The sequence below is a fragment of the Canis lupus genome, chromosome 14, assembly GCF_048164855.1.
Source record: "Canis lupus baileyi chromosome 14, mCanLup2.hap1, whole genome shotgun sequence".
NCBI lineage: Eukaryota > Metazoa > Chordata > Mammalia > Carnivora > Canidae > Canis > Canis lupus.
The window spans coordinates 9,916,125-9,931,548 of NC_132851.1; the positions used below are offsets into that span (position 1 = coordinate 9,916,125).

A 15,424-nucleotide genomic window follows, 5' to 3' on the forward strand; every position below is an offset into this window, starting at 1 on the left:
TAACTATGGTCTGCCAAACTATCGTGAGCATATGTTGGCAGCATAATGAAGCAAAGAAAAATCAAGAATCAATTCAACAAATATTAACCAACAGACAGATGTAGAGGTTGGTGTTAAATATAATAGAATTCCTGGTTTCCAGGAGTACACAGTTTTTTTTGTGTAGGAGAGAGACAATAAATTGTTTAAAAATGAGATGATGGTTGTTAAATGGAGATGAACAAAATCTATGGAAACAGAAGCAGAAGATGCTGTCCATGGGTCCACAAGGTTTACTTTTTTACCACCTGAGCTGTGTCCTGAAGATCGATGTGAGCTTATTGAACAGAAGGAAATTCTGAACACAGTGTGTACTCTGAGAGAGTAGGAGAAAGTATCTGCCAGCAGCCTGGCTTGGCTGGACTGCCACTAGGTAAGGGGTTGGAGAACATAGGGCAGCAAAATAAACAGAGGGAGAACACAGAGGTTTCTGTTTTATTTTTAGAAATTTTCTTGTGGGTAATAGATGGAGAGCCTGTAGTACACTAGACAAGAAATTACAAAAAATCACATGTGCTGACTGCACCAATTAATGACAAAGATACCAAGCAGTAATAGTTATAATAATATTTGATATGTATAAAATATTTAATATGCATCAGGAACTATGCTACTATTTTTATAAGCATTCTCTCATGTCTTCCCCCACCAAACAACCTTAGTTGATGTGGCAGGTATTGTAATAAAGACACTGATGTTCAAGAGTAAGGAGATTTTCCAAGGTCACACAGTCACTTGTGATGTGGTTTATAATGTCTGATCAGCCATTTTCACAACATGGTTGTATGGATCAAATAAAATGACACATTGACTATTAAGACCAGTAAAACCATAAATAAGTGTTTATTGTAAGTTATCTAGGAGATGGGATAGAAGGTTTAGGGTAGGAACAAAAAGGATTCAATCTTGTGGGGCACCATAATGATTTAATATTGAAGACCAGATCATCAGTGCTAATATAGATCTCCTCATTTGCTTGCTAGGGTTTATTAGAGCAATATGACAATAATTTGGACCCAAATGAGTACGGTCATACGATGTTTGCATTGTAGAGATAATGGCATTTAAGTACCTAATATGATTTGAACAAGTGTTTTCAATGATTTATCTTGACATCATGTGGAAACCAAAGACTTTATGTCTTTGACTATCTTAAGACCAGTGGGCCAGGCACACTATTGCCTCTCATGGAACAAGCGACCATAATAAAGATGATGAACTAAGATGGCACAACACAAAATGAAAGGGCAATTATTTCTCTTGACAATTTTGGTCATAGTGTCCTTTGTAAAATACTCTGAACATCAAGGTAGCAAAAATAGTTATTTGTGTGCAAGCAAGAATTCTGTTTCCTCTGATACATGCAGTTAAACAACAAAGGAATTTCCACTTTCTAAATTTCTTTGAAAAAAATAAGCATGGCCGTTTCTCTTAAACAGAAATCCTGGAAAGGCAAGGTTTTAAAGCATATTTATAGAAAGCCAGTGAAAGTAGTCCTGGTTATTCATATGTATGTCTTGGCATTTGTAGATAATCCTATGTGCTTGTGGTAATCAGCATATATACAAGTCTAGCATGCAGTCAAGGTGTTCGCCATGAACACACAGGGAGTATGTCTGGGGCTGCAGTTCCTCTCTGATAAGATACCAAATAGCTGAGGATATTATATGTCCTCTACAATCTTGGGGAAATATTAACTCTTTACTTTGTTCTGTATGTTCCAAGGAATAACAAATGAGCCACAAGCTAAAGAAGTTAATCTAGGAATGGCACTTTAGGCATAAAAGAACTCAGCGATGCAAGCAAAGGATGAGGAAACCAGCAGCTTCCATCTGCCGTTGGGACAACTGATAAAACGTCTCAAATGTTTTCAGATTGGCAACTGTGGAGATGTACGTTGCCAAGCATTTTTCTTCATAACCTGTAACCTCATGTATATTTTAATAAGAAATCTGAGATGCGTGTTTCTAATTCATTTACACTTAACTCATTAAAATTTAGTTTTGTACTAACTATCCCGGGCTATGCCGGCCTTTAAAAGTCATTCCAGTCTTTTATCTCTGAAGCAGAAAGCTCACACTTTATCACCAATAACTAAAACTTTGCCCAGAAAGTAGGAATTTGATTCTAAACTTTGCACTCAGGAAGTTCACATTTATTTGAAAATCAGGAAACCTAACTCTCAAATTCTTCTGATCCTAAACAAAATGTCCTTCAACACTTCCTTTCTATGGTAAAAACCACAGCAAAATGAAAAGATAGACCAGTTTTTATAGATTTCTTTCATTTTGTAATGCATGCATCCTAATCAGCAATGTGCAAAAGAACTTGCACAGAAAATCAGATTTGCCTCTTTTCTTGCTAAGAATGAGGCTGAACAAAACTGACTGGTGCCACTGTTATCAGTGGGATCATTACGAAAAATTACCTACTGAGTTCATGTGTACAAAGTTGGCCAAATCCATTGCTAGTCTTAAGGAGCAGCTGCAAGGGTCTTGGGTGCATGTGGGAGGCAAAGGACCTTTCTCAGAGGTCTGCATTCCCTCTGTCATCTCATACTATATCCCCTTCAGGCCAAGAACTTGGCTTTTTTTCCTTTTTCTTCTCTTTGTTCCAAAGATGAAAAACGTTGTTGATTCTAGCCAGTAATCTTGAATTCACTGAAAACTTTTACTGCATGCTCTTACTGTCTCTTCCCTCCCTTGCACTTCATTTCACTTTTAATGTTTAAGTGAGGAAATCCTTGTGAACGTGTGCTGCAAACAGTTAAACAGAGCTAACTGTTGTCTCTGAATGCCATTCATTTTAACAGAGGCAGTAGAGGGAGTGGATAAAGCGATGGTTTATCTAGAGGTTGTGTTCAAATCTTACCTGACACTGATTCTATGACCTTCAGCAAATTAACTTCTCTGTATCTCAGTTCTTGCCAAAGCATTATTGTGGCGCGAAGTTCAAAGGGTCTTTAGAAGTGTCATGTAAGTTATTAAATAGAAATAATTTTGGATAATGCAAAAATGCCTGTTAGTATGACTGCAATAAATTTTCACTATATTATAGTAAAAACACACAATTAAGTGTTTGATTATTTCTCAGGCATTGTCAACTATTAACTTTTGGTGGCAGCCTTGCGCTTTAGGCCTCAGTCTGGTTTATTTATTTATTTTTTCAAATTTACCTTTTGAAAGACATTTTCTGATACTCTGCTCTTTTTTCCCATAAGCAAAAACATTCTCCAGAAAATAGGAATATAATCTTAAACTTTGTACTTAGCACATTCATATTTATTTGGAAGTCAGGAACCTAATGCTCAATATTTTCCAATTCTGGAATTTAGTCTTTTGGGGTTTAGTTATTCTTAGTCCCACTCTTCATATTCATGAATTTCATGTGTGTGCCTGCAAATACATATAAATATGTATACTTCTGTATTTTCAATCCAAGTTCACAAACACATTAATACATTGATTTATTTTGTCTTTTCACAAAATTATCATTTGTGATTTTGCAATGCCCTTTCAGGGTCTGTGATAAAATATTCATTCATGCAACCAGTAATTTATTAAGCACATACTATGTGCCAGGCACTGTGCTTGGCAACATACATTTTAGAGGAATAGGCTTATGGATTAGGTACTAAGTAAGTAATTATGCCCTGATATAAGGTAGTGCAATGTATATTTTTGTGGTCAACCTTAAATTATCCATATGGATCTTTTCTCTCAACATGTTTGCCTTAACACCTAGGGAATTCGAATTATCTGACAAAGCTTAGTGTATTCTTCCTGGATTATTAAAAACTCTAAGATGATCATATTTTCTCAAAGATCTTGTCACTCAGCATCATCCACCAGTTGGAGAAGCCATTAAATTCTTTTATTTTCTGTCTTCTTCAAGATTATATAGCAAACCATATCAACCCTCTTCTGCAAGCATTTATCAACTCTCTGCTGTAGCATCTGGTAAGTTGTAGGGTGTACTAAGAAATTTATGTGTATGGCTTTATCCTGTCTTTTAGGGCTGAACTGAGAAATAGCCTTTGTTAGCTTTAGCAAAGTCTTGTCTGTCGGCTGACATAGTTTATGCGTGGGAAAAGAGATCGGAGTTTCTACCACAACAGATTCTTTCTGCAGAAGGTTAGGTCACAGTTTTACATAGCTTTTCTATTATACAGTAAATGTGGAAATTGTGTTGAAAGAAATGTAAGGTAAGGGAAGGAATGTAAAATAATACCACGTTTTGTTTTGTTTTGTTTTGTTAGCAACCATTAATAATTGTAGTTTCTAACAGATTTTAAAAAATACTTATTTGAAGAATGCTAATTTAAAAAAAGAAGAAGAATGCTAATTTAATACCAAAGACTATGCTTTCTTTGAATGAAACATTCACTTTGAATCTAAAAGTTGTTCACTGTCTGAATTCCGGAGTCAGAGGTTTTTTGCATATTTGTTTTTATATACAAAAAATCCGTATAAACAAAAGCATGCGTTGAATGAGATTACATTTTCATTTTCTTAATGTTAAATAGTAGATAAACTTTCATGTTTAAACGAAATTGATTCCTTTCTTTGGGCTCAGGAGGGCACGCTAGGAACTGTCCTACAAGATTAAAATATTTTCTACAGTCATCTCTTAACTTTCTTCCTCCCACTACTGAAGCATACAGATTTTTCATAATATCCTTCATATTGGGAGAAACTTAAGGAGAAAACTTACAAATTTTCCTAAGGTCAATGGCATCACAGAGCAAAGACATTTCTGGCTTATAAATCTGTGCTGACAAATCACCTCTATTTAACGATTAATTAAAGGAGCAGTTGTCTAGAAGATGTATGTGGCAATTTTGACCTTGAAGTATATGCTTTGGTCCCAGAAGAAATATGTAACAAAACATGAAAATTATTCAATATTTAAATTGGATGGAGAAATCGCTGGCTTTCTGGTAAGGTAGGAACAAGTACATATACTTCTGGGAAAGGAAGTATAAAATATTGTGATATCTATTTCTATTTATACAAACGTGCTTTCTCAGCCTGCTATCCCTTCTCTACACTCTACAATGTACTATGAATTACAACCCATGCATTGAAAAGTAATATTGCACGTTTTCCCCTACTTTAGCCACAATGAGTACACAGAATAACAGAATCACTAAACCAGAAGAAAAGGTGGGATATTCTTATCTAGACCCACAACTGCAGGAACATGCATAAATAAGTTCTTTTAGATAAATTGCCTTATATTCTCTTCTTGAAGATGTCCACAACTAGAAATGCACAATCCTCCCTGGCAGCATTTGATCCCCGGAGACTCCATCTCAAGTTACTTCCCCCTCCTCCAATAACTCCATCACATGTTATACTTTGTCTCTAAAACTGGTTGTGACATGAAATCATTTGTTGTTTACTCTTTTGTTGATGGTCTCCCTCAAATAGATGCAAGTTCTATTTTCTCTCGCTCATTTCTCTAAGAATAGTTGATCTTTAATGGTTATTTATTAAAAATATGTTCCATTGATAGAAGGAAGTTAAGAAGTTAGGATATTAGGAAAGAAGAAAGAAAGATCAAAATGTTCTACCTTATGGCTGGCTGAAATACCTTCTGCTTTCAATTAAGCTCATCTCCTGTTGTTCAGTCTTTGACAGATAAGAGTGGCAACGATACCACATTCTCCAACCAAAATCCCTCCACGTATTTGCGCAAAACTATTTAGGACAGTTAGCAGGCAATCAATCTTACTTTACCTCTAATTTCTTTCAGAAGAAACAAAGGAAAAAATATATATAAATATACAAGATAAAGCAAAGCTTTAATTGATGATAACAGAAAACGATGAATTATTAGTTTCAAAGAATATAAAATCTTACATCTTAAAAAAATCTTACTTCTTAAAAGAAACTATTTTAAATAGGCAGAAAGTTCAAATACAAATTTTAAAGAAAGAAAGGAAAAATCATTAGGTGAAGAAAATGATTCTAAGGGAAAAAATGACAGAATAAGTATTGGTGGTGGGGAGTAGCTAAGTAGAATGAATATAAGTTCCAGGCAATACTCAAGTTACCTGGACTGTCATCGACATTCATCCTTATGTTCTCCAGTTCTTAGCTATCTAAATTCCACATTTTCGCTTTGCAGAGTGAACAGATTTGCAAGGCCTGGATTCTTTCAAAGGGATATTTGATAGGGTAATGGCGTTTATTACAAAAACACATTTACTTAGACGATTCCAGCCCAAGCAATAAGTGGAAATTTTCTCTCCCCAACATATGTGTTTATTGGTGAGTAAGAAGCAAGTCCAAGAATGATTATGGATGAAAGAACATGACAAAGTTCAATCATTTGAAGCAGAAATAAAATCATAAATCTGAGCAATGAAGTTTTCTCATCAACAACCAAGGGGTGCATTCTCCTCTTCGCTTTGCTCGATATTTTCATTATTATGACAGAAATAGGAACACATTGGAATGCTCTCCTAAGGCAAGGTTTGAAAGATTTTACTGTTGGTCTTTCATGTGTTGCACTTATTTGGTAAGAAAAATTATCTGTAAAAATAGATGTGGAGAAATTGAAGCATATTTTAATATTAGAATGTGCAGGAAACTAGACAAAGTCCTTTGTTCTCTGTATAAACTTGCTGACAATTCCATTTGTGGGATCAAGGAGGCAATGAGAAGAAAAATTTTCTTTCAGGAAAAAGGTTTAAAACCTAACCTATGATTACCATTTTTTGAAAACATTCTAAATTTATAACAACTACATTAGAAGGAGAAGGACTTTCACCTATTTGATGAGGTTGAATGTCATAGCATTTTAAAGTACAAGGAGAAGGATATGATAGAAGAAGAATCATAACAGATTGGCTTTGATAATACCAGTGCTGGTTTCATGCTGAAAAGATGCTGACGTAAGTGTAGTGGTCAATGGGATGTGATTTGGGAGTGTTAATGGAGGACATGGGGCTAGGGATAAAAGTGGAAAGATTTCTTCAAAATCACCTCTCCATATTCCTTCATGCTCTGTTAACTGATGAGAAAATATCAACCTAATGATACATTTCATTGGCTTCAAAATTTGAAAGTGATTTCAAAGGTTACAAGATGCTCATTCATTGATTCATTCAGGTACCATATTTTTAATGGAGTTCCTATGTGCTGCATCTACTGCACCAGATGTTAAATACAAAATGGTGAGCATTAATTTGCTCTTATTTTCCTTATGTACAAGATAGAGATTAGAGTTCCTTTCCCTTCTTATCTCACAGAGCTGGTTTTGAGCTTAAGTAAGATAGTATAACCTATGCAATAACATATAATAATACATAATAATAATGATAGTAATATCATGTTTTGGGAAGGAAAATAATCAGTTTCAAGAGTTTTTATCTTACTGCCATGAAAACATGTTCTGTTGTAGATTAATACAGAAGGACAATCACAACAGCTAATGGTTGGAGTGACTGCTATTCCATGAAGAGAGTGAAGGAACACTAAAACAGGGAGAGCAGAAGCACTGGAAAGAAAGTTTCCTTTATAATTTTGTTTGGTGCCAACTCCTTTCTTGCCAGGGCTTAGAACATACTTGAGCTACATCACTTGACATTGGGTTTTAGCTTAGTGTTTCTCAAACCCCAATTAGTCATGCATCAATGTCATAGATATTTCCTATTATCCATTTATAATTTTTATTAATATTTAATTAATATTTTTCTTTAAATCAATAGTATGTTCTACATGAACTATTGTGACTACGTTAAAAATGAGAAGATTATATAATTCCTTTAAAGAAAAAAACCAGGACCACTTGCGATATATAAAACCCAATAAAATTGAAACAAAATCACTTTATTTAATTCTAGGTGGGTTCCATTGTCTAACCAAGGCCCTGAGCCTGAAGCCCAAGGTTCCTTCTTTGCTATGAAGGTTATTGAGTGATTATTGAGGAAGTGCTGAAAACAAATGTTATAGATATGCTAACATCAAACTGAGAATTTCTCTTTGATGCAATCAGAAGGCTGGAAAGTTACTAAAAAGTTCAAAAAGGATTACCCTTCTTACTCAGTGATACAGTTTTAATGTTTAATTTAATGGTATTTCTTATACCAGCTCAAACCTCTTGCAGAAGTCAATATTCTATAATGCAAAGCCTTTGTGTAGCTGGTCTGAATTTTATGACTTTAGATATAACGGTACCTCTTTATTCTTCTTATTCCATTTCAATAGAATGGCCAATGAACTCTATCTACTATAGAGTTTCAAAACACTTTGTAAGGAGGATTTTTTTTCTCTCCTTGTGTGCTGAATTCCCAAATTGTTGTTCATTCCAGGATGGGTATCATTATGATTATTTAGAAGGCAGAATAACTGGCACTATAAGAAGCTAAAGAATGTATTCAGAACCAAGCTTACTATGCTCCTTTTATAGACATTGGGGGAGGAGGCAAACTTATAAATATGCTAGCAACATCTTGCACAAGAACACATGGTAAATTAGTTGGCAGAACAAAATAATCTCTAAGGACTTGCTCTTAAGTTTCCTGACCAGAAGATCACAGTCCTTTCTCATAGATAAGAAACTTCAAGCTTCAAACCAATGAAACATAACTTAGAGAACGGCCCCATAGGACTTACCTCCTGTTAGCATGAGGGCACATTTGCACATACAGTTGTCATTATCTGCATCTTTAGTGCTGAAATCAGCACCATGTAAGATCAGGCTGCTCTGTTTTCCTGCTGTCCCAGTGTGACCCTTTAAATACAACCTGAAGTTTAAGAAAAGGGAAAAGATAAGCCATTCAACAGAATAACAGAACCCAGAAGACCAGTTTGTTGAATGTTTGCCTTTTTCATCATTTTCTCCCTTCTTTGTACTCAGCCCTTCTAACTAACTACTATGAGATGGAAGGAAGGAAGGAAGGAAGGAAGGAAGGAAGGAAGGAAGGAAGGAAGGAAGGAAAGAAAGAAAGAAAGAAAGAAAGAGAGAAAGAAAGAAAGAAAGAACTCACAGATAGTAAAATTCTCTATGGGTTGTGTGCTTGGTGTTTATTTCATAATGCATATTCAAATTTATATGGTTCTCTGATAGGGCAGGATTCACAAAAGGGAAATGGGTTTACTACCACAAGTATTAATCTCCAAAGAAAAAAAATGTCTTGTAGAATGTCATTACAACATATAATTATGTTAATATAGAATAGTGATGATGTGATGAACATTATTCTTCATAGCAATGCTAGTAATAATTCTCATTGATTGAGGACTTGCTCTCCTGTGCCACTCTGCTAAATGCTTTCCAGTTATTATTTAATTTAATTTTATGTTAGATTTGTGGTCTAGGCATCAACACACCAATTTTGCATGTCAAGATTTAGAGAAGATAAATAAGTTAAAATTTGGCAGTTTGACTTTAAAAATCCAAGTTCTTAATCATTATGCATTCTCTGAACAAATGTTTGTTGAACACATACTATATAACAGAAATTGTTCTAAGTATTTAAGATTTATCAGACAAAAGGCTATGCCCGTAAGAGGCTTAACTTCTAGTAGTATCCCTAATACTAAGTTTAAATGCCAACTGTTTAACCTCAAATATGCTGTTCTTCAAAGAACCTAACCTATCTTACTCTCTAAAAACATTTCTTATATAAAATTTACATTAAACTAGATTATAGGCTAACAGTTGCACATACAGAAAATCATCTGGTTATTTATGGAAAAGGCCTTTTCACTAGGTCTAGGAATTTATATTCAGTTTTTATCTCATGTTACTTTCTGCTGATTGAAGAATTCTGGTCAGGAATTCAAAAACTAGTGGATAAATCACAACTGGTGCCTAATGTAGTTCTCTGATGTTTGGTCATTTCCTATTGATTCTATATGTTGTTTTCGTATCTGGGTACTTTGAACAAGTGCAAACTGGCTTGAGTCCCACAGTGGTTCCTCAGGGCTCAGAATAGCTAAACTAAGGTTGTCAGAGTGTCACTGATATTCAAGGTCTTCTCTGGTTGAAATTCTACCCTTCTTTCTAATTCTACCTAACAGGGTTCCTCTTAGAAGTCTCATTCATCAAAATCCTCTAGGAATATTTCTTTCACATCCACATACCACTTCTGTACCAGAGTCTCATTTATGTATCTTACCCACCCACAATATAGTCTGTATGAGGGAGACACTACTAGGTCCTGCACCAGTTCTGAACAAATTTTACATTATTATTAAACAGAAATAATACAGATCAATTAATATTTGGGTTTTTATTTTTTCACATATAGATTTGACTTGTGTTTGCACCTAAGTATATGCATAGATCCTCCCAGTGTTTTGTGAGGTCGATATTAGTTTTAGCAAATAACAGTACTATTGTATGCTTGCACCAAAACATTTTACAGATACTCTGCAGAGATTTTTGAGTCAGAGTAAAATATACAATTAAGCCCTACTCAGGTTTTATTGTTTTCAATGATTAATAGAACCTGTAGTTAATAGTAGGTTGAAGGAAGCTTCTAAAGCTAAATTATCATACACAAACTTGTATTTTAATACTCTGAGAGCAGGCTAAAAGTCACTGGTGATAGAGAATTGGAGAATTCTTTAAGTGTTGCAGGCAGCCCACATGTAGATGTGTTTCATCAGAGGAAAGTAAAGGAGGAGGTTCCCAATGGGAGTCTAGGACAAATTACTTGGGTGAATTCACAACCTTCTAGATTTGATCACTTTTCAGCCTTTCAGAGATAGACAAATACTCACAAAGCTAAGGGAGACTTTTGTCAGTTCTCCCTTCACAGTCAAAATAAGAACACTGTGGGTTCAGACTCATGGTCTTCTTAGAGAGAATTTCACACAGAAAGCCAAATTATAATTGGAAAGTTGCTTGTTTGGTGAACACAGAATCCATTGGGAGAAGAAGATGAATGATTCCAAAATTGAGTAGTTATGACTCTGTAAGGATGAAATTTCTTGCTCCACTGGGACTGGGTGAGATTAGCCTACAGGTGTTCTCGGATGAGCCATGCTCTGATTCTTGACTTCTCTATGATTGTGATCATTTTCTTTCTTTTTCTTCAAAAGGTAAGTCAATACCATTATCCCTATAGTCACTTTAAGCTCACTCATGGGGATAGAGATTCCAGAACACAATGATTTTCTGCACTGTTATTTGTAGGTAATTAAGAACAAATGTTCAGTTGATATTAAGTGAGTAACTGCTATGTGCTGGATGTAGTTTATACTTTTATCCTTTCACAGAATTATAGTTTAAGCCTCATAGTTTAAAATGGTTTCTTTGTATTACCATGGCAATTGGAATGCCCAATTATAAGTTTAGGAAGTTGAGAAAAGCAAAACGAAGAAAATAAAAAGCAACCTAAATCTCACCTCTGAATATAACTATTCCTGACATCATGGTTTATACGCATTTAGTCTTGTCTTTTTTTCTCCTCTAAATTGAAAATGTTGCCTATTTTAAATATATATTTACTATCTCATCAAATTCTTGTAAAAATTTTGAACAATGCACATAAAGTTGCCCACAGGCCTGTCTTATCTGTTTAGAAGTATTCACTTATATTAGTTTTGCATCTTTCAAAACAGTTTGTCTTCACGTATAAATACAATGAAAATAAAATTATACTCTACATATTTCTTTATTTCATGCTTTCTATACATAATTTTATGATTTTTTCATGCCATTTCGTATTCTTCTCCAACATAATTTGGAAGCTACTGTATGACAATACCATCAATTGTTACAAGTTTAAGAGTGCTTTCATATATCTTCAAATATATATGCAAGTATATAGAATGAAGTATAAAATAAACATCAACAATGTCTTTTCCTAATCTTTACCTCTATGACCTTCATTATTGCTATACGTTAGAGTCTGTAAAAGTAAAGAAAAGACATTTTTCCAGATCCTTTTAATCAACATTAGAAGGGCAATCTTCTAGTTCTGGCAGCTTTTCTCTAGATTGCTACAGAAGCCTTACAACTGGTCTCATCACCTTGAATCTTGCTCCTTCCCCTTTGCCATAAAATCCATGCTCCATGTGGCTCATTCAAAAACCTGCATCTGATTGGCTAAAAGAGATTTGGGGAGGAGTCATAGACTTGTCCCATTTCAAGCCCTTGCCTGGATCAGAACTCTCCCCGTCTATCTCGCAAAACGGAGGAGGTTTCAAATCTGAAAAAGTTACTCTGTCCCTTATTACAGGTGGGATAATATAGACTGAAGAACCTAATGTATGTAATGTGGGGACTTCACAGTTTTTGATTTTAAAAATGTCATTGTGGCCTGGGAGGTGGGGCAAGATGGTGGAAGAATAGGGTCCCCAAGTCACCTGTCCCCACCAAAAACCTGCATCCTATTATTCCTCTGTTCTGGTTAAAATCCCTCATTTGTTTTCCCAACAGCTGAAAGACTGTAAATTCCTTATTGTGGTTTACAAGGACTTTAAACATCTTACCCTCCTCTACTTCTTCCCACACTGCCCAAACCCCCACACCTCTCATTGCTTATTTCCTGTCCATGTACATAAAACTCCAGCCTAATCAATTACTTGTTCCCTCAAAGCAACACACTCTCATTTCTCTGTATATCTACATGTGCTGTCCCCATTCCTGGAAGGCCCAATGTACAATATATACATATTAAACCATTGTGTTGCATGCTTGAAAATTAATATAATGCTATATGTTAATTATATCTCAATGAAAAAGAAATGAAAGTAGAAAGGACCAATATTTAGAGGGTTTTCACTGTACAAAACTGAGTAGAACTTGGAATTTATATATAGTAGTATTCATCTCCCCTGAGTCTATATCCTTAGTATGTCACAGGGGAGCTACTTATGCTCTTCTAAAGTAGAGGTACCAATGGACAGTCGTTTTCTTGCCCTTTGAAATAGAGATGGTGTTTCACAAAAAAATTAATTTTTTCTCACCACAATTTTAAGAAAGTTACAAATGAGGACAACTATGCTTCTGTGGAATCCCATAAGGATTCTGGGAGCAACTGTGTAGTTAACGATAGGTCATCTGAATAGTTCAGGGGCTCATTCCTTCTTAGTATTTAGCTAGTACAGAGTAGGAGTCATTGACCCGAAGCCAACAATTTTAGCTGGTTATTTGATAAAGGCAAACAAAGAGCTGGACATTCACTAATGCCAAGTATTTTTTCTAATTAGATAAGAAAACTTATTTGAATTGAGGCTCAAGTGTAATCTTTAGGTGGTTCTTTTAAACAGTGGTTCTGCCTAATTTCTAATGTCTTTATGTATAATTAGCTATTTATGGCTTTCTATATTCTGCTAATGAAACTTTACTTTACAAAAGAAAAGTTGATATAAGAAGGGCCAAAGTCAGCCATGTATCTGAACATGGTGAAAGGAAACCTGAAGTGTGAGTCATTAGAGAGAATACTCCCCCAAAATAATACCATGGGAATCCTGGACATCTATTTCTTGTGTTCAGGCAGTGTAGATGTGGCTTGCAAGAAGGATGGATGATGTGTTACAAGATAAAAACCAAACATTATTCCAGAGTAAAGTATTTGGCTTAAGGACAGAAATATGAAGATAAAAAGAAAGAAAGAAAAGAAAAGAAAGAAAGAAAGAAAAAAGAAAAAGTAAAAGAACCCCCCCACCACCAAAATAACACAAAAACTCCAAAGAATATGATTAGATGTGATAAAAAAAAAAGGCAGCCACAAAGTAAAATCATGGTATTCATCCTTTTAAACCCATCTTTTTATTATTAATGAGGAAAAACCCCACATTTCTTAGCACAATTTGGTCAGTGGCTGTAAGAATGTCAGCATTAGGATTTTTTCAATTAGCATTTTAAAGAAAAATGAAACAGATAAGTGCATATTGAAATTGGTCCTGATTCCCTAGTCATCTAAGATGATTCTCTAGTAATCCTCAATGAAAATATAGTTATCCCTTCCTTTCAGTTACAGAAATTTATATAACCGGAAAGGCTAAATCATATTTCTTAATAAATATAGGACAATAGTGAGTTCTATTATGAAAGAACAGGCTTCAAAATATACCTATGAATCACACAAGTGATTCTGTAACTTCTTTAAAATGGGCAGTCCAGGGTCATGAGTCTGGTTTCTCACAAATTTTGTCTACTTAGGAGACTGCCATATTTCTCACCATTTTTATATCTTTACTGTATTCAGGGAACCAAGAGTCTCTTTCATTACTCAAAGCAGTGCGAATTTTATGGATGACAAATTGAAGTTTGGCCTTGGCTCTTTTAAACAGTAGAAAGACTCTCAGATATCTGAACTCTAAGGTCTTTCAAACTGACAAGCTTGAGGAGATCTTATGCAGCAGATTTCCATTCTGGCTCTGAGCTCTTTCCCTGCCACCATATGGAACTAGTTTGTCTTTCTCACAATCACTTGAAGAAAATACAAAATGACCCCCATGGTTTTCTTTCAAAGGCTGGTAGCAATGACTCAATCGGACAGGGTTTCCCAACACTGTTGTCTCTTGGTTGCTGCTACTCCAGGGTTGACTCTGCTTTTAACACCCTCCCTTCCTTACCAAAAGAGCTGGGCACCATTAGCAAAGGGGGCTAGCAGAACATGTCTTTTAGAACTGAGTTTAAATGACACAGGTGGAATCTTCTGCTAAGAGTAAAGATAATTTTCTGTCAAACCACATATACAGCAAAGAATGTTTTAGACTTCTAGCAAGATTAAGCATTTGTTTGGTGCTATAAAGACATCATTGGAGAGTATACAAATATTAGTACTGTTGGAAAGAGGTTAAGAGAAAAATTCAGGAGATGCTAAACTGCTAAGAATATTTAGTGGAAGAGATTAGCTTTGGAGGCTGTGGAGGACATGGGCTTTTGGAGAGGGATGAAGAAGATATTTTCAGTAAAGGGGTTGTGAAGTCCATAACACAATTAAGTTTTGAGATTAATCTAACATAAAACCCAGATAAGAAAGGAAAGCGTTTCTGTCCATCATTTGAGTGTGCTGGGAATGTTAAATGAAAAGACAGACAATGAACTTATTTGGATACTAAGCATTTAAGATAGATTTTATTCCTTTTATTGCATTAATATTTGAAGCTGAAATTCTTTATGTCTAAAATGCCCTGTTCGTTAAGCATGTAGAGTTCTAGAGGAACTACTAAGACTGGAAGCCTACAGATAAAGGAAAGAATATAAATTTATCTTAGCACAAGGAGAGACTTGAGTCCTAATTAGACTTTGCTAATATAAAAAAATTATCTCTAGCTAGATAATTAGACTTTGCTAATATAGTAAAATTATCTCTAGCTAAATAATATTTTCTATTTTTTAAAAATTGGAATAACATCTTTGACACAAACATTTTATTCTCTGTAGTTCAGGATTGTCTGAGTGTATCTCA

The 15,424-nt window shown here is 34.9% G+C and overlaps 1 protein-coding gene across 11 annotated transcripts in view; it reads right to left on the reverse strand.

The window, feature by feature from the left end:
• The window catches only part of ANGPT1 (angiopoietin 1), a 356,306-nt gene that overhangs the window by 4,684 nt on the left and 336,198 nt on the right, over positions 1 to 15,424 (reverse strand). For 4 of the 11 annotated variants that reach the window (XM_072774221.1, XM_072774222.1, XM_072774223.1 and 1 more), the window contains one exon: positions 8,664 to 8,794. The exons of 1 other annotated variant lie outside the window; for it this stretch is intronic. In XM_072774221.1, the coding sequence (XP_072630322.1) occupies positions 8,664 to 8,794 (131 nt within the window). Of the gene's footprint in view, positions 1 to 5,973; positions 6,579 to 8,663; positions 8,795 to 15,424 lie in introns of those variants that run through there. 6 more of the 11 variants (XM_072774228.1, XM_072774227.1, XM_072774226.1 and 3 more) reach the window with 5 other exon arrangements.